The 24,590-nt window shown below is 43.3% G+C and overlaps 1 protein-coding gene across 1 annotated transcript in view; it reads left to right on the forward strand.

Moving 5' to 3' along the window:
* GPATCH8 (G-patch domain containing 8) overlaps positions 1 to 24,590 on the forward strand; it is an 88,255-nt gene that overhangs the window by 25,415 nt on the left and 38,250 nt on the right. Inside the window, 2 exon segments of the mRNA XM_080976483.1 lie at positions 7,414 to 7,488; positions 19,160 to 19,232. Coding sequence (XP_080832609.1) covers positions 7,414 to 7,488; positions 19,160 to 19,232 — 148 coding nt within the window.

Consider the following 24,590-nt stretch of genomic DNA (forward strand, 5'->3'; position numbering starts at 1 on the left):
GTTGAAGTACCCTAGAAATGTAATTACAGTCTGAAAGTAGGGAGGCTGGCAGTGGCATTTAGAATGGCTGACTAACATCCATTTCACAGACCAGTTCTCTGGTGGGGTGGGGGGTTGGTTGGTCATGTGCTGTCAGCACTCAGAGCAGCTCAAGCCCAGGCAGGTGCTTGCTTTAGCCTCGTGGAGCTTCCAACTTGATTTCTCTGAATAATTGACCCTCACACCATATCAGAAACCGATGCAGAAGTTCCAGGGGTTGTTTGAGTAGCTGCTGTTCAAGAAGAACATATGTGGAGCCTAAGTTTCATGGATCTTTGGGACCAGGCAGGACCTTCTGTAGTGCTATGCTGTGCTGGTAGTGGGTGGCACTCTAAGGCAGGCATAGGCAAACTTGGTCCTCCAGATGTTTTTGGGACTACAACTCCCATCATCCCTAGCTAACAGGACCAGTGGTCAGGGATGATGGGAGTTGTAGTCCCAAAGCATCTGGAGGGCTGAGTTTGCCTATGCCTGCTCTAAGGTTAAAGAACCTGGAGGATAAGGAAGCAAGACCTCTTCTGCACTTCTTCCTCCCTACATTATTAGAGGTACATGATTAGAGATGGGTGTTCTTAAGTCATGTGCCCTTCACATTGCGACTTTAGAAGATAAATGGAAAATGAGTTGAGCTTTGTTGCATAGAGAGACTTTATTTAGAGGACCTTTTCCACGTCCTAGCAGAATCTGTTGGGTTGGCTCTGATTATTCTTCACAAGCTACATGAAAAGCGAAATGCCCACTAAGGGAGCTCTCCAAATGCTAATGCAGAAACAGAGCAAATCCATTGGCCTTCATTGTAGAGCTTTCTTCAACCAGTTTTCTGATCCCTAAGATTAGAACATGGGTAGGCAAACTAAGGCCCGGGGGCTGGATCCGGCCCAATCGCCTTCTAAGTCCGGCCCGCAGATGATCTGGGAATCATGTTTTTACATGAGTAGAATGTGTCCTTTTATTTAAAATGCATCTCTGGGTTATTTGTGGGGCAAAGGAATTCGTTCATCCCCCCCAAAAAAAATATAGTCCGGCCCCCCACAAGGTCTGAGGGACAGTGGACCCAGCCCCCTGTTGAAAAAGCTTGCTGACCTGACCCCTGGATTAGAAGATCAATGCAATGCAGTTTAAGACTTTCTGCTCCCTATTAGCCTGCATACTCTAGTCCAGGGACCAACATATGAGCAGAGCAACATGGTCCTCACATCTGGTTTCTCACATTTAACTACAGAAACAGAAATGGAGGAAAGAGATGCCTGCAATTTTATTGCATGACATGCTGCGAGAAGCAGTATTGGCATAATCCCAGGTGTCTATGTTGTTCAGACTTTTGGAAGTTTGAGTCTGGTGTCTGTAAGAATTTGAAAGTCCCTTTCTGGGTCTTTTCCTTCAAGATATGCATTACATTTTTTATGTTCTGCATGTCTTCCTGTTAATGAAATCACAGCTCTAGGCTTGGCAGGGAGGTGGAAACCTTGAACAGAAGCAGAGGGGTGATGCTACTGCTGTTTGCTGCTTCTCCCCAGCCTCTGCTAATGCTTCGTGTCAGAAAGGAGCTGAAAGTACCTAACTGGCATGAGGCCTGCTTCTAGGAAGGAGAAGGGTGCTAGTAAAGGCATTTGTGCCAGTTCTCTAGGTAGCTGTCCATTTCCATTTTCCAGGTCTCTTGTCCCTTTGTTTTTCTGTGCATACACCGACTTCGTGTACAAATGAGCAGGCATGTTGTGGTCAAGTATTGTACATTTTAAGTGCCTGTCCTTTCTGGTATAAAGCAGTCAAAAGCAGGAATGATTCCATTTGTAAATTTCAGCGTTTTTGCGTGCTTGATAGGTTGGCAGCAGAGTAGATTTAATAGCCAGATGTTTATGGCTAGAGGGTTGGTCTGGTCTTGTTACTTTTGGAGCTGAACCTGCATTCAGCATGTGTGCTGCATTGCTTAAATTTGCAGAATGCATTTACACCACAAAGCAAAAAGCCTGTTGTGCTTCATTTATTTTGGAAATAACTTCGAGGGGCCTGTCACGTAGGCTGATTCTTGCCTTTGTTGTCTGGGATTTTGGCAGTTAAACGTGATAAACAGGCCAACTGAGCCATTTAGCCTGACCCTTTGTGGACAAAGATAATCTCACAGTGTGCTTGGTTACCAGTGAAAGCCTTTTTGGAGCTGTGGTGCAACATTCTGTTTTCTGTGCTGTTATTTTGCCCTAAATTTCCCTCAAATCCTAGTTCTAAGATCCAGAATTGCATGGGAGCAGCATTTATCCACAGTTACCAGACTGTAATATGAATGCTCTTGAATAATCGAACTTTTCTGCAAACACCTCCAAACGCTTCTGCATCATGAGGGTCTTGCTTACTTTTCTGGGTACGCTCATTAAGATACATGAAATAGGCTGCTGGTTCTCTTGTTTGAGTTTTTGGGAACTAGTGGAGACAGAAGATGGCCTTATGTGTTACCTGAATAGAAACTTGGGTGCTTGACTCCATCCTCAAATTTAGATTAATGTTAAAGATTATATATTACAGATTTGTCAACCATGATAATGTGTATGGGGCAAAACCTCATAGAAGCTACTGTGCTATATTTTTTCTACTCTACTCTGCCTACCCACCTGCTGCAATGTCAAATAAACAAGTCTGGTAAAATAAAGGTTCAATGGGTATTTAGACCTCTTTTCCCTTGGCTTGGGTTTCAACTACTCTTCTCTCCCATGCATGCTCAAAAGAAGGGAGGGAGATGGGATGGGCAAAGTGCCTGTAGCGTTATTCCGTGTTTCCATAGAACAACACTGATAGCACCTTTGTGAGGAAGAAAACAGGCCTGTGTTAAATGGAGTTGCATGGTGGTGGTTGCCTAAGGAGCAACCTTTGACCTCTAATCTTAAAGAACCACCAGCAGTTTAAGGCTGAAAGGATTACAGGGACTCAGTTATTGATAGGAAACTGCTGAAAATGGTGTCCCCCTGCCGCACAGAAAATACCAGCAGGCTTGCTCAATACAGTGGACGCTCGGGTTGCAAACGTGATCTGTGTGGGATGCACGTTCACAGCCTGCAACGTTCGCAACCCGCGTCTGTGCACACGTGGGTTGCAGTTCGGTGCTTCTGCGCATGCGCAATCACCGAAACCCGGAAGCAACCCGTTCCGGTACTTCCGCGTTTTGGCGGTCTGTAACCCGAAAAAACGCAACCTGAAGCGGCTGTAACCTGAGGTATGACTGTATTCTTTTCCACCCCAACCTCTTCCAGTTTTTGAGATTGCCATGGTCATGGTGCACACATTTCCCCAAAGCTTTTTCTGTGGATCTAAAATACTAGAAACCTTGTTCCTTTTTTAAAAAAAGAAGTGCAAGGTTCTGTTCTTAACTTGGAACTGTAAGTTCACAGATGGTGAAATAACTCTGCTTTTTTAAAAAAGTGCATGCAAGCTTTTGGGGTTTTTTTTTAAACCTCTCTCCATCTTGGAGCTTGAACAAAAAGAAGCTTGCCCATTAAAAGCACTCAGTTTGCCTATTTTCTGGGAGAAAAAAATTCCTAAAAGCATAATATAGCCTTACTATTCTGAACATATGGTACATCTTCAGCTGATATTGAGCTGTCTGTTTTGCTCTTGAGCAGCTAATATTGAAATGTCAGGTGATCTCAGGACATTTAATAGTCCCACGATTGGAATGTAATAATGGAGGATTACAATCTATTTCAGAGAAACAGACCAGACAAGAAAGGAGGAGGAGTGGTGTTATATGTCAGGGATGTGTATACCTGTGAAGAGATCCAAGATTTAGAACCTCAAAGCCAAAGTGAGAGCATTTGGGTCAAAATTAAGGGAGAGAAGAATAACAGTGACCTCATTGTGGGAGTTTACTATAGATCCCCAAGCCAAATGGAGGACATAGATGATGCCTTCCTGGAACAGATGGCCAAGCATGCAAAAGGAAGGGAGATAGTAGTAATGGGGGACTTCAATTACCCGGATATTTGTTGGATGTCAAACTCAGCCAAGAGCATAAGGTCAAACAGATTCCTCACTGGCCTTGCAGACAACTTCATTGTCCAGAAAGTGGGAGAAGCAACAAGAGGAACAGCCATTTTAGATCTGGTCCTAACCAATGTTGATGACCTGGTTAGTGGGGTAGAAGTGGAAGGATCATTAGGCGCGAGTGATCATGCTCTTCTGAAGTTTACTATACAGCGGAAAGGAGCAGCCAAGAATACTAGGACTCAATTTCTTGACTTTAAGAAAGCCGACTTCATAAAACTTAGGGAAGTGCTGGGTGAGATCCCATGGACAGTAATACTAAAAGGAAAGGGAGTTCACGATGGCTGGGAGTTTGTTAAGAGGGAGATAGTAAAAGCACAACTTCAGGCAATACCAATGAACATGGAAGGTGCCTAAAGAAGCCAGGGTGGCTATCTAAAGAACGTTTAACTGAGTTAAGATTAAAAAAGGATGTGTACAAAAAATGGAAAAGGGGGGAAACCACCAAAGAGGAATTCAAACAAATAGCCAGCACGTGTAGACACAAAGTCAGAAAAGCTGAAGCACAGAATGAACTCAGGCTTGCTAGAGAGGTTAAAAGCAACAAAAAAGGCTTTTATGGGTATGTTCGTAGCAAAAGGAAGAACAAAGAAACAATGGGGTCAGTCAGAGGAGAAGATGGTGAAATGCAAACAGGGGACACAGAAAGGGCTGAACTCCTCAATGCCTTCTTTGCCTCAGTCTTCTCTGATAAAGAAAACAATGCCCGACCTGAAGAATTTGGAGCAAATGATTCAGTAGAGGAAACACAGCCCAGAATAACTAAGGAGATAGTACAATAATACTTGGCTAGTTTAGATGTATTCAAGTCTCCAGGGCCAGATGAACTGCATCCAAGAGTATTAAAAGAACTGGCAGATGTGATCTCAGAACCACTGGCAGTCATCTTTGAGAATTCCTGGAGAACAGGCGAAGTCCTGGCAGACTGGAGGAGGGCAAATGTTGTCCCTATTTTCAAAAAGGGGAAAAGAGAGGACCCAAATAATTACCGCCCAGTCAGTCTGACATCAATACCAGGGAAGATTCTGGAGCAGATCATTAAGCAAACAGTCTGTGAGCACCTAGAAAGGAATGCTGTGATCACCAATAGTCAGCATGGATTTCTGAAAAATAAGTCATGTCAGACTAACCTGATCTTGTTTTTTGACAGAATTACAAGTCTGGTAGATGAAGGGAACGCAGTGGATGTAGCCTACCTTGATTTCAGCAAGGCATTTGACAAGGTGCCCCATGATATTCTTGTAAAGAAGCTGGTAAAATGCGGTCTTGACTATGCTACCACTCAGTGGATTTGTAACTGGCTGACTGACCGAACCCAAAGGGTGCTCGTCAATGGTTCCTCTTCATCCTGGAGAAGAGTGACTAGTGAGGTGCCACAGGGTTCTGTCTTGGGCCCGGTCTTATTCAACATCTTTATCAACGACTTGGATGATGGACTCAAGGGCATCCTGATCAAATTTGCAGATGACACCAAACTGGGAGGGGTGGCTAACACCCAGAGGACAGGATCACACTTCAAAACGACCTTGACAGATTAGAGAACTGGGCCAAAACAAAGAAGATGAATTTTAACAGGGAGAAATGTAAAGTATTGCACTTGGGCAAAAAAAATGAGAGGCACAAATACAAGATGGGGGACACCTGGCTTGAGAGCAGTACATGTGAAAAGGATCTAGGAGTCTTGGTTGACCACAAACTTGACATGAGCCAACAGTGTGACGCGGCAGCTAAAAAAGCCAATGCAATTCTGGGCTGCATCAATAGGAGTATAGCATCTAGATCAAGGGAAGTAATAGTGCCACTGTATTCTGCTCTGGTCAGACCTCCCCTGGAGTACTGTGTCCAGTTCTGGGCACCACAGTTCAAGAAGGACACTGACAAACTGGAACGTGTCCAGAGGAGGGCAGCCAAAATGGTCAAAGGCCTGGAAACGATGCCTTATGAGGAACGGCTAAGGGAGCTGGGCATGTTTAGCCTGGAGAAGAGGAGGTTAAGGGGTGATATGATAGCCATGTTCAAATATATAAAAGGATGTCACATAGAGGAGGGAGAAAGGTTGTTTTCTGCTGCTCCAGAGAAGCGGACACGGAGCAATGGATCCAAACTACAAGAAAGAAGATTCCGCCTAAACATTAGGAAGAACTTCCTGACAGTAAGAGCTGTTTGACAGTGGAATTTGCTGCCAAGGAGTGTGGTGGAGTCTCCTTCTTTGGAGGTCTTTAAGCAGAGGCTTGACAACCATATGTCAGGAGTGCTCTGATGGTGTTTCCTGCTTGGCAGGGGGTTGGACTCGATGGCCCTTGTGGTCTCTTCCAACTCTATGATTCTATGAATATCCAATAAAAGCTGCAGTTGAAATGGCTTGAAATGTTGCAGGCTCTTCATTACGTCAGTATCAAGGCAAATTAGTTTAGAAGCCATGGCTGTGCTTTTTCTGATGATCTAGAATAATTCTGAAAATGTCTGGGTGCTCTAGCATCAAGTCATCACCCCCAATCCCCACTGAAAATGATGCCCATGAACCCTTCCTTGTCCATCTCCATTGATTCCATATAGGATATATATACCCTATATGGAATATATGTAAAAGGTAAAGGGACCCCTGACCATGAGGTCCAGTCACGAATGACTCTGGAATTGCGGTGCTCATCTCGCATTGTTGGCCTAGGGAGCCAGAGTACAGCTTCCGGGTCATGTGGCCAGCATGACTAAGCCGCTTCTGGTGAACCAGAGCAGAGCACGGAAACGCCGTTTACCTTCCCGCCAGAGCGGTACCTATTTATCTACTTGCATTTTGACGTGCTTTTGAACTGCTAGGTTGGCAGGAGCAGGAGCTCACCCCGTCGCGGGATTCGAACCGCTGACCTTCTAACCGGCAAGCCCTAGACACTGGTTTAGACCACAGCGCCACCCGCATCCCGCAGAACAGCGTATTTTTTGCTCTATAAGACTCACTTTTCCCTCCTAAAAAGTAAGGGGAAATGTCTGTGCGTCTTATGGAGCGAATGCAGGCTGCGCAGCTATCCCAGAAGCCAGAACAGCAAGAGGGATCGCTGCTTTCGCTGCGCAGCGATCCCTCTTGTTGTTCTGGCTTCTGAGATTCAGAATATTTTTTTTTATTGTTTTCCTCCTCCAAAAACTAGGTGCATCTTATGGTCTGGTGCATCTTATAGAGCGAAAAATACGGTATATATAACATAGAGCAAATACAGAAATATAGCATGATCAGCTAAGGAAGGAGGTTCTCTATGTCTGGGCCTTGATTGATTATAAACTTTTAGCACCAAACCATGCAGAACTGTTTGTGCTTTATAGTGAAAACAACGTTTTGTTCTTCTCTTACAGGGTAATCACTTTGATCAGTATGAAGAAGGCCACTTGGAGATTGAACAGGCGTCCTTAGACAAGCCTATAGAATCGGTAAGAAATCAGTTTTCATTCTCAAGCCCCGAGCAAGTGCAGCTCCACTAGCCAAGTTCAGATCTTACACTTAGATTAAGGAACTCAGGGATGTGTTCTAGTATATTTGCATGTCTTACGTTAACGTTAAAAATGAGGCAAGTCACTAATCAATCTAATCTGAAATGAGAAGAAAAAGCTATCTCACCTCAAATTGAAATAATTTATAGCAGCTGATTGTGCTAAACAATATTGTGCTAAAACACCTCTTTTATGGCCCGAGTGGTTATTGAGGAGTAAAATATATTTTTCTCTTCCTTAGTTTACATGTTCTTTGGCACAAGGAAGAAGACTGTAGAGCAAAGAGGGCAGCATTAAGAAGAATTTAGTATAAATAGGTTGCATAGGATTCTTTTTAAAACTGCCTATGGCATTAATAAAATGTTGGTGCAAATCTCCTTCAACCTGAATTTCCTGGCGAGAGACTACAAACAGGAAAGAGAAGAGCCACTTGGCTTGCTTTTCCTTTTAAACATGTCAGGTTTTTGAACTCTCTTAATCATACCACATTTGTGTGTTCTCCCCCCGCACCATGGAATAGCTGTAGTTCAGCTGCCTAAATGCCCCTTTGAGCTTCATTATTTAATATTTGTGTTGGGCTGTAATGTCATTGGAGTTGCAGTTTAAAAAAAGATGTGATGGATACATATAAAGTATTATGGATAAGGCTGTGGAAATGAAAACAAAACAACTCCCCAGCATTTTCAGGGCTGGATTAAAAGAATTATGTCTGACCCCTTTACAACTTTCTGTCCTGCTCCATCCTCTGAATTTTATGCCACGTCCTTCCTTGGTGTTTACTCTTTGAGGAGCCTGAGATGCCTTTTGCCTTCTGATCTCCTCTTCTTTTGAGCAGTCTCTAAGGCAGTGCAGAGCACGACAAGGCTCCACCTCTCTCCCCCACCTCAATTCATAATCACCCTTGCAGTTTTACCCTGTGGGATGAGCTGTAGTGTAAGCAAGCATGGTAGTTGAGACTGTTGCACACCTGCTGGCCACCCCTAAAGTAGCAGTTCAGAAGGTGAGCAAGCCCTCTCTGTAACTTGAGTAATGTTAAACCAATCCCACATCAAGAAGCTGTGCATGAGTTGAGTAGGTTTCCTGTGCCAAACAAGGGAAACATATTGGTTGAACAATTCCTACGACCCCACATGTAAGATCATTGGGTCCTGGAATCTTCCTTAAGAGCCTTGGAACCTATGAATCCTCAGGATGTTACTCTTCTTTTGTGTTCTCCAAAGTTGCAAAGGCAGTTTGTCTAAAAACTGTTCTTTGCAGGTGTGGAATAAGGGCATATTGACCTTTGTATGGTAATAATGTCAAGAGTGACAAAGCAAATTGACCCCCATCAGCATTCTAGTGCTTGCAGTCGGCCCTTGTCAGAACACAGCACTTGCTCCTTGCCCTTTCCTACATGTTCTTATTTTGCTCTCTTTCTACACGGTGTTGCTCTTTGCTGATCAGCCCACGCGGCTTTCACCCTGATCAGTAGGAACCTCACCTGTGAAGTTAATCCAGCCCTGTTAATGCTTTGTATACAGAGACTCCTGGCTGTAGGCTCTCTGGAGTCCAATTTAGGAGCACTAAAAACCTTATAAAAAAATAGTGTTAGGAACGAAGCAATATACATATATTTGCTTTCCTGTGTAGTAGATTGGTGTTTGTGTGTGAGTATTTGTGTGCGTGTTGAGATGTTCACAGAAATTTACACAACTTGGGGTGTTCGACGTTTTTTCTTCCACAGCAGTTGGCCCAAATTAGCTAAGCAGCCATGACCTGGTTTGTATTTGCACGGTCTGCATTTTTAATTTCTTTTCTAGGGTTTCCTCTCCTCCTTTCTCCTCTCCCCCCTCCCCCATTTCTTATTTCTGTTCTTCTGGTCCAGTGAACACTGCATTCAGTATCTACTGTCTTATTGTGCTGGCATGATGCTAGAATTAGGCATGGCGGTCACTGATGACACATGAAATAATGCTGCAGAGGGGGGTGGGTAGGATAGTGGTGATGCAGCTGCATTTGATTCTCTTGAATTATTCAGCGTTGTTTGTGTGTACATGCACACCCCAATTGAAATGCGAAGCCAGCTTCCCTCTTTGCAAATGTCATGGAACAGTATTGCGTGCCATGCTGGCGATGTTCGTAATAAGACAAATGACGCTGTGTTCCATAGTCATTCATGCTCACAGGGTTCCCTTCTCTGCCTATGCCAGAAAGGGACTGTGAGCCCATGAAACCCCATCCCCTTTCATAGCTAAGAAACTGGGGCTTTCCTGTTATCACCAGAGACCTGTCTCATTGATTGCATTGCAATGTGTACAGCAGCTGTAGAAAAATCTCCAGTGCCTCAATGTTTGCTTCTGGACCACAGATCTACAGAATGAACCAGTGTCTTATTTTTCTAAGCAACATGCCCCAAAGTTGTTGTTTTTTAAAAAAATGTTCTGAGTTGAACACCCTCCCGCCCATGTTAGTGGAGAGTTTAAAATCAGCATGTGGTCCTTTCAAGGTGCAAAATGCTTTCACCTTGATGTTTTTTGTGCAACAATCTGTAATTCTTCCCCCCCCCACCTCGGTTAGAGCCATGTTAGTTTAGTTGAACTCAGGTAGCTCTTAGAAATCAACGGGGCATGCTAGTTGTGGGTTGACTTAAAGGCCTATTGATTTCAGAGGGAACTAAGTGCCGCTCACTCAGCCTGGGTTCAGTTTGTTATCTTTAATTAAACTTAAATCAGATTTACAGGAGAAAACCTCAATAAATAGTTTAAGCGAGTTACCTGATGAAGAGCAGTTTAGATCCAGGTCATGGAAGTCACAGCCCACCTCCACTTGTTATTATCATGCTGGTGTTTTAATTCCTATCCAAACTTATTATTTTCTTTGCCCAGTTTAAATACCCAGATTTCCATTTTAGGTGTTGCATCACCTATCTCTTGGAGCAAAGCTTTTTGTCCAGTGTCATAACATGATGTGGACTCAGTTTGGCTGGGAAGGGGGGGCCAGGGCCACCATGGAATCTTAAAGAATTCCCATGTCCACCAGGTGGAACCCCCACAAGTGCGGGAGGTGTCTTAAGGCAAACTTGTATTTCAAATAGGACTGAATGTTTGACTGGAGAGAAAAGATTTAGTCCATCATCTGGCTGTATATTGTCAAATAAGTCAAGTACCTCAAATGCATTAACTTTATTAGAACAGCAAGAAAGATTTTAGTTTTCCCGAACTCTCCATCTCCATAAGCTGATGTGCCATTGCAGCAGTCTAATGTGTCTTCAGCTCTTTCAGCAGTAACTGTTTTTGTATACGCGAATCTTATCCCTCACAAGAGTGTGGCAAAGCAGACAGCCAAGGCACATGGAGGTGATACTTCTTGGTACTTCCAGCAAAATGGAGTCGTGGGCAGTCCTAGGTAGCAACCTTTGTCACTTATGACTGCTTGTGTTCTTGTTCTGACTTGGAGGTGCCAACAGCAGTTATAGCAGGTGGCCAATTGGAGAAGACTTGCTGTGCTGTTAGGTTTGCCCTAATAGTGGGACAGCTAGCCCTTTCTGGCAAATGTTTCCATAAAGAAAGAAAATAGTAAGCTGTCACCTACGCAGTGGCATTCTTAGTTTCATTAAATAGTTGGCAATATGTGAGCATGAGTGGCAACCCTAATTGCAAAAGGAGGCAATAAGATATGCAGTTATTTTTTTAAAATGTATTGTCCACTCACAGACTTATTCAAATAACTAAAATAGCTTTAAAATTTCCAGAGAGCCTAGATCAATAGTTCCCAAACAGTTGTGGGCCACTGCCCCCTTGGTTTCATAAACTCACCCCCAGTGCCCCCTACCCCATAAAAAGCCTTATTCAGAATAGTGGTTTGCGTGACCCGCTAAGGAAGATTATAACTCAGTAAAATTCAAAACAGTAACAATTACACATTTATTCAAATGCCCCCCAAAGCTGTTTTATTTAATTAATTCATCAGCTTGATCTAGTGATACCAGCTTTTCATTTATACCTCCAGCGCCTTCAGCTGCCCTCTTGCCTCTTAGCGACCCCCTGGATAATCTCTCTGCTCTCTAGAGAGTGATACTAGAGAGATTCCCATTTTGGGAACCACTGGCTTAGATTGTTGAACACTCAGGCTTTATTCAGGTTGTTGTTGGTTTTTTTTAAAAAAAATTCCTGGTTAGATCAACGAAGCGGAAAGTTTTAGTCTCTCAAAGTACATGATTAGGGAAGATGTTTGTCCAATGGACTCTCAACAGCTACGGACCGTGTTTTGGGAAGTTTATTTTCCAGCATGACTAGAACAGCTGTGAGTGTATATCAGGAAAAGTGAAACACTTTGAAAGGCTTAGTGCCGGAATGTGCTCTGATAGCAGTCATTGTTGCTAACATTTAAAAACACAGTGCTTAAAGCATTTCTGCTCACCCTTGGGAAGCAATATAACACAGAACATTTCCTTTTACCATTCAATGTTGAAAACTGATTTTTTTTCTTTCCAGCAGCAAATAAAACCCAATTTTCAGCTGGAAACGTAAAGTGGATTTACCATAAGGGCTTAACGGTAGTAAGTAAAGCCTTCTAAAACATAAGTGGATTTAAAGAGCTGTTGAGATCTCTTGGTTCTGGAAGCTATATAAAGCCCAAGGGATACTCCTGGAAAACTCTGGGGAATGGCTTTGCTTGGGAACACAGCTGAATTCACATGTGGCTCTGCAGCATTATCTATTGAGGAGATCCTTACCTGTATTGCTACAACATGGAACTTGATAGTGACTGGAATAAACTTGGTTTGGGAGTCTACAGATCTTTGCATTGGTAAAGAACATGATGCTGTTTACATAATAGAAAATGTCAACATTCTCCCTCACTGGGGATGCTTTTCTCCCCAACTGCTCTATCTCAGGCTAGTGTTTCAGCCCCACACACTTCAACACTGCTATAGCCTCCATCATGTAGCCAGCAGGCCAAAAAATAAACTAGTTCAGGTCTTTTCTTTAACAGTTATTGCCATGTGTAATGAATTCCTCTTTGGGGGCATTCTCATTAGAGTTCATTAGAGGGTTCATGGAACCTTGACTCATCTCTAAATATCTTTGGCATGTCATTTCCATCTTCTGTTGGTACGGTATCAGGTGTCGTAACCTCAGAAGTTTGATGGCGATGATTAATTAGACAAAAACAGAAAAATTAATTGCACACTTAAATTGCTTTGAAGGACCAGATATTGAAACATTAGAACATGTGCATCATGAACGAGAGATAGTTGAGGTGGGTGGAAGAGTGTTGGAGCCAGTTCTTGTCAGGTTGGAAGATGGGAGCAAGATGGTGATCTGCTGCAACAGAGTCAAGGAAGTGTGACATGGAAATTTCTTAAGAGTGAGACAGTACTACATACTATTCTGGCTTATCTGGTCTGGCTAATTTTCTTGAGGTTTCCTCCTGTAGTTGGAGCTGGAGTACAACCCCACATAACGTCTCTCATGACATCTATGGTTTTCCTGGGAGTAGTTTGCAGACATCCATAGGGTTCCTTTTGAAGATAGCCACTCAGGAGAGTAGGCTGAATTTGCCTGCACCACAATGGTGTCCTCAGATCTAGAAAGAACTACTACAGCAGTCCCTATCATCTCCCACTTTCTTGCAGAAAGCAGGGGACTGCCTCCAACCTTCCTTCCATCCCTGTCCTTAAAGTTAAAAATCTCCTGTTAAGTCCAGTAGGTGTAGCTTGTCCTGGCTTACCTGCTGTCCTGCTGATGTGCCATAGGAGTTGCAGCCAAAAGGTGGTCATGTAGAAAACAACACAGTGGAGAAAACTTGTTAGAATTGTCAAGACTTGTCCAAATACTTTTCTTGGCTACAGTTCCAATTTTCTGTGCACTTAGTGTTTATCCGATCACAGCAATACATACACGGGGGAGGAAGGCAGTAAGAGGCCCAGAATAATTAGACAAACCATACCTTTTCTGTCCCATTGATGTGTCACAAAAGGAAAACAGCTTCTCACCATTTTGGATGGGAAGCAAGGTTGCCTTAAGGCCTACTTTCCTTTTAGTTCTATCCTCTTCCTCTCTACTCTCACCAACAAAGATGCCACTGTGCATATTATTAATCTGTGTCTTAGGACCATTGAGAGCTGCAGGCGAGTTGATGCTGGCCAAAGTTAACTTATTCCAAGCACACTCTGATGAGACTTGGTTTTTGTCACATTGCATATCTATACCGATCTGTGGACTCCCCTGGTTCCAAAGTATGTAACTTGACACGGCTGCCAATTTGACATTTAGCAGCAGCCTGTACGTTGCTGAGCACTATAAATACTGTGCTTTCTAGAGAAGCTGAATGGTGTAGCACTACTCTTGGACTATTCTCTCTTGCCTTCATTGTGTCATATGCAGTAAGCTCTAGGTTTTTGTTTTGGGGATCTTTTCCTTTTCTTTTCCTTTATCTCCTGTTTTGCATGAGATCACCCTTTGTAGCACCTAGTCTTCCTGCTTATGGGTTCTTTGATACACAGTCAGCATCCCTTATGGAGCCACTCAAGAGATAGCGATACCTGTCAGTCTTCGTCGGGTGGGACAGGGGCCTTTTGGGGACAAATTTGACATGGACTCTATTCACCTTCTCTTCTTTCTTTCCTTAAATGTCAAACTACTCATGGACACACCACTCATCATAGCCTCATTAAGCAGCTATACATACAGCCTTTTCCGAGGAAAGGGTTATGCCTCTGTTGTTACCATTCCTGAATGATCATTATATCCAATGAGGAGGAGTATGACACCCGAATGCTTGTGGATCATCTCAAAATCACTGGCTGGTCCAGTTTGATATTTCAATGCTGCTCATTGGTTAGCCCCTGATTTACTCCTTGAACAAACCAGGGTGATCATTCTGCTATAATGGGCTTCTGGAAGGCTACCCAACCATTCCTGTTGGTTGACCTCACACATGGCAGAAGCCCCTCCATAAATCTTAAGAGGAGGTTGCCTTCAAACCGCTCCCATTGGCAGTGGCATTGAAGGAGAAAAAACGGGGAAGGTGACGGCTGAGAAAGCAGCTAGCCACACTTTTGCTGCTTTGGTGCCTCATATGTTGAGCATTTGACATTATTTGGAAGAGAAGAGGACTACATGTTGAGCATGGGGCTGATGACAGGCGCAAAGCTTTACCTTTTCATATATTGCTCACCCTCTTGAGTGGCTTGGTGAGTGTGGTGCTAATGTGTATAACCCTCCTCAGGTTTTTTTCCTCCTCCTTCCCCATGTCCCCCTCTAACGTTTGTTTCTCCTCCCGCCCTTCACTGTGTCAGTCACAGCGCTCTTAAAACTCCCAGCTGGTCTTGTATTTATTTTATGCTTTCATTCTTCTTTAATAAGTACATTACTTGCAAGCAGTGAATTGAAAACAAAGCAAACGAATTAAAAACAAAAACAAATTACCATTAGTTGGTTGGACAGTTTCTTACTTTGTGTTACATTTAACTGTTCTTTTGACAGCCCAGTTTTTAAAGCCAGGTTCGTATGGAAATGCTTTCACTCCACCTGCACCGCTTTTGGAAATAGCATAACAGCTTCATTTGTCTGTTTCTTTTTAGTGCATTCATAACACAACACATGGAGCACAATGTCTCATCTGGGCGGTAGCTGTTTCCTTTTGCAGGAGTGGGAGTACGAGCACAGCTGTTTTTCTGTCAGAACTTCTTGCCAGCCTGATGTTGTCATTTTTTATTGAATAACTTTCCCCATCTTTGCTGCATTTTTCTATATTAAAAGCCATGTAAAAGGTTTTTTTTTAAAAAAATATTATCACAGCTACATATTCCACCCCACCCCGAACAATCTCAGCATCCATTTGGTGACAGAAATAGAGCCAAGCAGAGTGGTATGGGCATATTGAAGGAATCACAAGGTTTTCAGGAACACACAAAAAAAATCTAAAACACACTCCAAACGGGCTAACCCCCGGCCATGTAAGGCCCAGTTAGGACTGAGCATGCTCAGTTGACCAAAAAATGAGTGCCAGTTGAAAAACAAATGGAAAACCAGGGAAAGAGGGGTTTTAATTTGTTTTCTCCGGCTCCTAATAGTGTATCCAAGGAAAGTTGTGGCTGGCTGGAACCCTGAACAGGAGCGCTCCTGTTAGGGACTGAGGATATGCTGCAAGTCACACTGTTATTGAACAAAACCAAGTGCCCATTAACTATCACCACACTGACAGCGGAGTCCTGTACATGTCTATGCAAAAGTAAGCCCCATGCAGTTTAGTGGGACTCTCACTCGGGTGTGCATAGGATTGCCACTTAAATTACACATGGACATACCCCCTACACTCACGTATGAAGCTGCTCACGTATGAAGCTACTAATTAAATATCATCCACTCTTAACGGGCATGTGCTCGCCAAAGATTCAGGCAGAGAACTCTTTCTCAGCCCTACTGTCTGAGACCCCTGGGATCTTGTATATGCAAATCATGTGTTTGATCATTGAGCTATGGCCACCCATGGACATTGTGGTGGGGCAGCACCATTCAGCTGACTTCCTGAGTTGCTGCAGCTTACTGGGAAGGAGAGAAGCAGGGAGGTTGGGTCATGCAAATACACCAGGCCAGAATGGTTCCACTCAACTTTTTCTACTGTGCTGACCTTCTCACTGCCTCACCCATCCCTCTAGGCAGCAACTCAGTTGTCAGGAGGTCAGCTGAGTGCCACTGCCGCATCATTCTGCCTGCTATTGGTTATGGCCCCAATTCCAGGGGTTTTCATGGCTTATGCGTAAATTTAAATGGCTTGAGGATTGTAAAAGATAAGACAGTAAAATTTTGGTGGGATTTTGTTAATACTTTTTTCCCTTTTTGTTTTTGCCTCTGCCAGAATTTGGCAGTAGCTCCATAATATGAAACAAAGGAGGGCTTCTCATCCTTTCAGAAAAGGTTTGAGCCATTGTGCTCAAATCTGTTTTAAGAATTGCAGTGAAACAGTAAATTTCCACAAGACTTCACAAGACACTTTTGGTGACTACAAAGGAGCCATTTTCTAAAGTGCTCTGAAAATCACTTCATCGATGTGCCCTATTTTTCCTGTAAGAATTTTGTAAGTCCTGAGCACTGAATTTGAACAATTGGCTCAGCTCCATAATGAATGAAGCAGGTTATCTGGAAAGTTTCTTCTGGAAAAAGAGGCAAATTTCATTGCCTAAGTTTGAGCTGAAACTTTGAAGGTGGAGCTAAATGTTACCTCAGCATGTGGATATTCCCAAATCTGTGTCAGGAGATGATGGTGAGGGTGAAGAGGGATGCTTGGTCTGTGCCCTCCCCTCTCTGTTCCTTCATACAGCCATTTTTCTCTTAGCTGGGTTTGCTTCTAGTTTTGGAACCTAGCTGGGGGAAACTCGGTAATTAAAATAAAATATAATTGTGGGAGGGACTAGCAAAGGAGTCTTGCCTTGGAAGGGTTAAACACCCACAAATTGTTCTCTTCAAGCCCCTCTCCCTCATATTGACATTACGTAGGATTGGGAATCCTGTGTTTCCCTTGGAACATCTAGCCCCCTTAATTGTGTATATCCTAGATCAGGGGTGAGGAACCTTTCTGGCTTCATGGACCAGATCCTCATCAGGATCATTCTCAGTGACCATATTTGACAGATGGGCAACGCTGTCCACCTGTCAGTCCTGTGATGTCATTATGATGACATGTGATGGACAGGGAGACAGCATTGCCCACCTGTAAAAAAAATCCCTTGTGCAGTTCTGCAAGCCTCCTCCCACCCATTTAAACACTCGATTAGGAGTTTTAAAGAGGAGCATGCAAAGACTTTGAAAGGGTCTCCCCACTCTCCCCCCATAAGGGCCTGAAAGGGGAGTGTGAGGAGACTTAACAGAGGCTTCAAGACATCCCTATGCTCTCATTCTGAACTCTCAAGGCTGAAATGTGAGCCTTCCTCAAGCTAAGGTTACCAGATGTCCCCGTTTCCCGGGGACAGTCCCTGGATTTAAATATCAATCCCCATACAAAATCCATTAAAGTTGAAAAGTGTCCCCAGATTCATTGGGGGGGGGGGCCTGCCTTTAAATGTGACGACTTCATTAAAGCGCTTTGTAAAAGTGCTGTTTGAAACAGCTTGTGCTGCTTCTTTGCTGTGGGCTGCAGCAGTGGATGAGATGCTGCCACCCACCCTTCCTGCTTGCTTAAAGGAGAACTGTGAACTGTTTCAAACAGCACTTCTGCAAAGAGCTTTAATTCCTGCTCATCGGCTGAGTGGGGATTCAGTCCTGCTGCCTTGGCTGCTCCCTGCTGATAGCGGGTGGGCATGGCTTGAGGGAAATGGCTTTGCAGGCCATATTGGACACCCTGGTCAGCCAGGATTGGCCCAATAGCGAGAGGGTTCCCACCCCTGCCCTAGATTATGTGGGATTTGTGTGATTTTAATTCTACTGCTGTTGGAATAGCTCTGGACATATGATGAATGCAGCTTCCTCTCAACTTTGCTTCTAAAGTAATCCCCCAGGTATCCAAGCAAACTCCTTAGATACGCCTGAGCCCCAGGGCTTTCCTTGTTATAAATGCAGCACTTAACCATAGGAGAAAACCTTTTTATTTTCTTTAACTGTTGTGCAAATAGCTGACACTGAATTGCTGCAGTACTTTCCCCTCCGCCTACATTAATTTTTGACCATTTTGATTTTCTTTTCAAAAGATGAGACATTATGCTTGTTGTGTTTTCTCCCTACATGCACTAATGGTTCCTTGCTGTTTTAACCTGTTGCTAGGCCTGTTCCATTCTAACATCTTAGTACTTCTGTTAGCTTACATGTGAAATGCATCACCCAGTTTGTGCTTGAGCTCATTTTATTTTATATTTTAAATTCCTTTTAATCGGTTAATATTTTCAATTTGTTTTGTATTTTTTTTACTAACCTCACTGTATATTTTCAGTTTAACAATTGGCTGCATGCTAATATATATATATATATACACATATATGTATATTATATATCTCTTGTTATATAATATATATATTATAATTGATTTATTTTTATTTTTAAAGAAAACCCAATCAAGTCTAGCCTGGATTTTGCTCTGATTGTGTTTTGGTTTCTAGTGGTGGGGGCAAGTCTGACACTTAACAACTTAACTTGGTCTCTTTAAAGTCTGACACACAAACAAGTTAAAAAAAAAGAAAAAAAGCAGACTAAGCACATCCGTTAGTTTTTCTTTGCACAAATCAAGTGGTGCTCTCTAGGTGATGGATATGATTGTATAAAGTAGCTTGATTTTATGCTTTTTAAATGTCATTTTTTTATTTTCTCCCCCATTGCTTCCCCTCCCCTTGTTATGCACAAAAGTTGCCCAGCACACCATCAGAAAGTGTGATGACCCTCCCTGAAACCCTGTTCCTGTGGAAAAATCTTGCCAGCAGGTGTTTTTTGTTTTTGTTTTTGTTTTTTTTGTTAATTATTTTTTATTATGTAAATATCTTTTCCCTTTTACTGGGCATATATTGCTCGTAAGTAGTTTTTATTTTATTTCTTTTGCATGCATATATGTAGAAAAATGTCTTGTTCATAATGTGTTTCTGTGGAAGAGAAGAATATATTATTGGAATATTTTTGGTTTGTTTCTCTGTTCTGTCTGTCAGGATAATATTGGACACCGCTTGCTACAGAAGCATGGCTGGAAGCTGGGCCAGGGCTTGGGGAAAACTCTCCAGGGTAAGTAAGAAATCTGATTTGTTTAAAATGCTCATTTTACTTCTGCTTACATTTCTAGATTCCTCCCCTTCCCTCAGCCCTCTGATTGTACCCATTGAGTTTTATGTTTCTCATATTGCACTCAGTTTCTCTTAATACTCACAGGTCTAGTATTGGGTTTGTTCTGTGAAATGTAGTTTTTATTTAACGCAGACTGAAAGCAAGGAGGACAGTACAGTTGGAGTCAACTTAGAGAAATTTGTACGCTGTCCTCTTGATAGCTGACCATAGTACCACCATGATTTTGGTTTGCAGATGAAGGCACAACCAAAAAGCAAAGAAAGAAGATATGAACTGTCTCAACTAGCCAGAAAATGGTTCTTTTGCTGAGATGGTATGTGTGTGTGTGTCCCAGAACAATGTGATTTGAAACTTGAGACAAAGAGGATGTAAAAGACGTTCGCTTTAATTTAGTCAGGTTGCTTGTTGAGAGGTTAAATGTCTTGATTTGACTAGTGTTTGACAGTTTCTAATTCCTTCCTTTTCCTGTTATAACCTTTTAATTTGGACTTAAAAAAAATTCATATGAGAGAATAACTGATATGAGAGTTTTACCGCATTTGAGCTCTGGGGTGCTGTGTTGGGTAACCAACTTTTCAATTCCAAATTGGAGACTCAGTGAGTCATTTGCAGAGTGTGATGTAGGCAGCCAGAGGAATAAAGAGACAAGTTTTGTTTTCTTCCTGGAAGCAGAATTCAGGCAGCTGTTGGAACCTAAGAATTACTGCATTGTCATACTGGTTATTTGGTTTAGCTCACTGTTAGGAGTTCTCTTTTGGAAAGTTGCATGATGGGAGTATTGCCATCAAACTCCTGGTGCTCACTGCCTGGCTAGCGTGTGTGTATGTGTGTTTGTTTGTTCATTTTACGAGGAATCACTATGTGGAATGCACCACAGAGGGTAATGCAGGAATACACTTGTATTCATTTAATTGATCCTTCTATGCAAGCTGATACTCCAGGTCGAGTACATGAACAGTCCAAACAAAGTATTCAGTGCTGTCCATTATACTGTTTTCTGCAAGCCAAGCCACGAGAACTTTCAATATTCATTTGATGACACACACCACGAAAGGGCCCCTATTCAGATAAAAACGGGGGGGGGGGCGCAGTTCTTCTTGTAGTCCAGTTTACAAGTAAAGTTTAAATTGTGTAAGATGTTAAATGGGGTGTGAAGGACATAATATGATTTGAGAGGGATGTACGTGCTAATTTTCTTGAGTTCTGGGGAGACTGGCTCCAGTTTCAAAATATGTTTGACTTTCATCTGCAGAGCTACAGTTTGATTTAACCTTGTGTTCCTCAATATGGTTCCCAGGGCACCATCAGACCCCCACTCCCTGCTGCTCGGCAAACTCTTGTGTCTCTCCCAGTCTTTTTCATAACAGTTGGTTGGCAGGGATGTTGGCTGTGGTTTCTTTTTGTCTTTTGTTTTAGTTGGGTGTTTTTTTGGTATAGATATTCTGCTTGGTTTCTTTGCTGGGGGTGCGGGGATGGGAGCAGATTCTAAGCCATGGGTAGGTAAACTAAGGCCCAGGGTCCGGATGTGGCCCAATTGCCTTCTCAATCTGGCCCGTGGACGGTCCAGGTATCAGCGGGTTTTTACATGAGTAGAATGTGTCCTTTTATTTAAAACACATCTCTGGGTTATTTGTGGGGCACAGGAATTTGTTCATTATTTCCTCCCAAAAAATATAGTCCGGCCCCCCACAAAGTCTGAGGGACAGTGGATCGGCCCCCTGCAGAAAAAGTTTGCTGACCCCTGTTCTAAGCATGACCAGTTTTTCTTTTGTGAAATGGGTATTTGTATGGTGACATGATGTCCTAATGTGCCCCCAGGCCCAGAAAGACTGGGGACCCCTGATTTAAGCTATTTTCCCATCAAACATTTTCAGCATGGCCTCTTTCTGGACTGCTGCATGCTAAGGTGCGGAAGCTTCACATACACGCTAACTATACTGCAACCAGCTGTGATGTGCATAGACTGGATGGGAGGTTGCCTGCTCTTGATGGGGTTACACTCCCTCTGAAGGAGCGGGGACATCGCTTGGGGGTACGCCTGGATCCTTTGTTGTTGCTTGAGGCTCAAGTGGTCTCAGTGGTGCAGAGCACCTTCCCGCAGCATTGGCCGGTGGCCCAGCTGTGCCCACCTGGACAGAGATAGTGGTTGTCTATGCTTCAGTAACCTCTAATTAGATTACCGCAACACATACGTAGGGCTGCCTCTGAAGATGGATCAGAAACTTTAGCTGGTGCAGGATTCAGCAGTCAGGTTGCTCACCAGAGTAAGATGGTTTGAGCGTTATTACGTTGATCCTGGCACAGGCTGCCAAATAGTTTCTGGGTCCATTTCAAAGTGCTGGTTTTGACCTATAAAGCCCTGAACAGCTCAGGACTGCAAAATACCTCAAGGGCCGCCTCTCTCCATTTGAACCTACCTAGACCCTGCAACCATCATCTGAGGCCTTTTCTGTGGGGCTCCCCATTTGTGGAATCTTGCCTGGCGCCTTCATTGCATATTTTTATGTGCCAGGTGAAACAGATCTTTGGCTGATTAACTAACATTATGTGCCTTTTTAAATGTGTCTTTAGGAGGAGCGTTATTGGTTTGTTGTTTGTTTCGTTACATATTTTTTATTCTTATTTTTCTGTTGTGAACCGCCCTGTGATCTTTGGGTGGAGGGTGTTATACAAATTTAATAAATAATAACAATAATCCTGTGTTGGTATTGCAAGAGAACCAAAATAGGGTATTCCAGATTTTATTCTGAAACCTCCAGGGAAGAAGGGAAGAGGCAGAAGACTGTTGTGGTCAAAAGCTGTCACGTGTTCAGTCTCTCTGCGCCTTCCATGTTTATAAATGCTAAGCTAGGAGAGATGTCCCTCTGGTATTTTTTTGTATAGGATCTCCTTCTGTGCATGCACACGCACAAACACACACACACATATAAACATGTGTCATGGCAGGCACCCCACAGTGTGAGAACTGCTGGTTTGCACCATTCTCTCTACATCATCAAGGGACGCGGGTGGTGCTGTGGGTTAAACCACAGAGTCTAGGGCTTGCCGATTAGAAGGTCAGCAGTTCGAATCCCTGCAACAGGGTGAGCTCCCGTTGCTCGGTCCCTGCTCCTGCCAACCTAGCAGTTCGAAAGCACGAAGTGCAAGTAGATAAATAGGTACCGCTCCAGCAGGAAGGTAAACGGCGTTTCCGTGCACTGCTCTGGTTCACCAGAAGCGGCTTAGTCATGCTGGCCACATGACCCGGAAGCTGTACACCGGCTCCCTCAGCCAATAAAGCAAGATGACCGCTGCAACCCCAGATTCATCCTCGACTGGACCTAATGGTCAGGGGTCCCTTTACCTTTACCTCCACATCATAAAACAAATGAATTTTTTTTCCAGATTTCAGTTTTGTGCCTTTCCCCCTGCTATTGAAAGCTCCAGTTCAAAGCTATTCTATTAACTTCCACTATTTATACATCATTGGAGGTGTGAACTGCAGCTCCCTTTGTCATGAAAAGAATATTCTGAGCTCCTGCGCTGGAGCTGTGCCTAGAAGGCATATTTAAAATTCTGGCATAATGAGGATCAATTGAACTTAGTCCTCTTATCACCACACCCAGCCTCTTGTGGAATGTTGAAAGAGTGAAGAGCACTCCCATAAATTCCAGTTGTTGTAGGGCCAAGGAATAGTGTCCTGGCCATTCAAGAGATGAGGGGAAGGGGGCTGCTGCCCGCAGACTTTTTTTCCCCCTCTACCGGTGCATTCTGGGAACTTTCTGCCATTTCCTACAAGGCTTTGAACAATCTCCTTGTGTGTTTTTTGAATGGCCACTTGTATGAGAAGAATACTCTTGCTGCCTGCTTGTTCATTCAGTCGGCCTGTTCAGCCCAGTCTATCTCAAAGGCCTGTGTGTAGAGAGGCTTTATAATGGTCAGTAAACAGCACACGGCAGCATCTTTGGACTGCAGGGTAGCTGCAGCACCACAACCCCTAGCAAATGGGAGCTAGTTGAGTGGAATGATTGTTAATATTGGTTTGAAATACTGGTTTGAATAATCTATAGACATCCTCTTGAAATAATTACATTCTGTGTCAGCTTCCTACGGTACAATGTATACAGCAGAGCCATTTTATCAAGATGCCTAGAGAGAGACAGCTCTGACTGAAGAATCAAATAGCTTTTCTAAATTCCATTTGTAAAACAAAACATCGCCACACTGGTGTCTTATGTAAATACAGAGGGTGAGGGGAATCAAACTGGTTTAATCGTAATTATTGCGGGCCCCCACTGTCCTCACCTAGAGTGGTTGGCAGAGAAGTGCTGTCATAGATGCAGCTGGACTGTCTCTTGTCAACTTCCTCCTTCCAGCTCACCCGTATAGCTAGGCCTTCCTGGGTGCAGGTATTTGAGAGTGTGGGATTGTGCTGAATAAGTGTGTCCAGGGAACACTCTGCACATTCCAGAGCACACTTGCAGGATCGGCATGGGCGGTACATTGCCAATTGCACCAAAGCCCCACATTAGAAATGTTGGTGTAGTTCTTGAAATCCAGTGCATGGTTTGGGTTTTGAAATGAACAAGAGAGGCAGGCTGCAGTTCAGGGTAGCTTGAATCCCCGTCCCCCGTCCCCCAAAAAACTTGTGCATGTTTGCTGGCTTTACACAATCTCCTAGTTAAAGGCAGAGAGCTGAGATGGATGACTATTCAGAGGTTGCCATGGGTATGGCGGTCTTGCAACTCTCATTGGGATTTAGCAGCAGCTACCAATTCTCTGCTAACACAGTATATACTCTACTTAGATGCACTCCACTGACTTTGATTCTCCTATCTGCACATCTGGTTGTCAGAATATCAAGGCATTTTGATACTGATGCCAGAGGAATTTAAATGTATTCAGTCCTGTGCGGAGAGCTAGGAGGTAAAAATGTAACATTGGCAGCAAAGGACATCCATGATATCTCCATTTCTCCCTCTCCCAAATTAAAATTTAATTCTCGTACACCTCTATTCTTGTTAAGATTCTGTATCTTTTCTGAGTGCTGAGGCTGAAACAAAATCACCTATCAATCAGGAGCAGAGGGAGAGATATCCAAGCACTTCAATTTGGGGTGAATCTGCACTTCCTATTCAAATACCAGTATTCTGCTTCCACCTTCATTTTAGCAATTAAATACTCCTCCTGTTCACTGTGTGTAGGTTGTCACTTGAGTGAAGATTAAATTAACGTTCCTCTCTGCTCCATGTTGAGCAGACAATGAATTACTATCCCATATTCCTCTGCATTGAATGGGAAATGTCCCCAGTTGAAAAG

Source organism: Podarcis pityusensis (genome assembly GCF_964106645.2).
Source record: "Podarcis pityusensis genome assembly, chromosome: 13".
NCBI lineage: Eukaryota > Metazoa > Chordata > Lepidosauria > Squamata > Lacertidae > Podarcis > Podarcis pityusensis.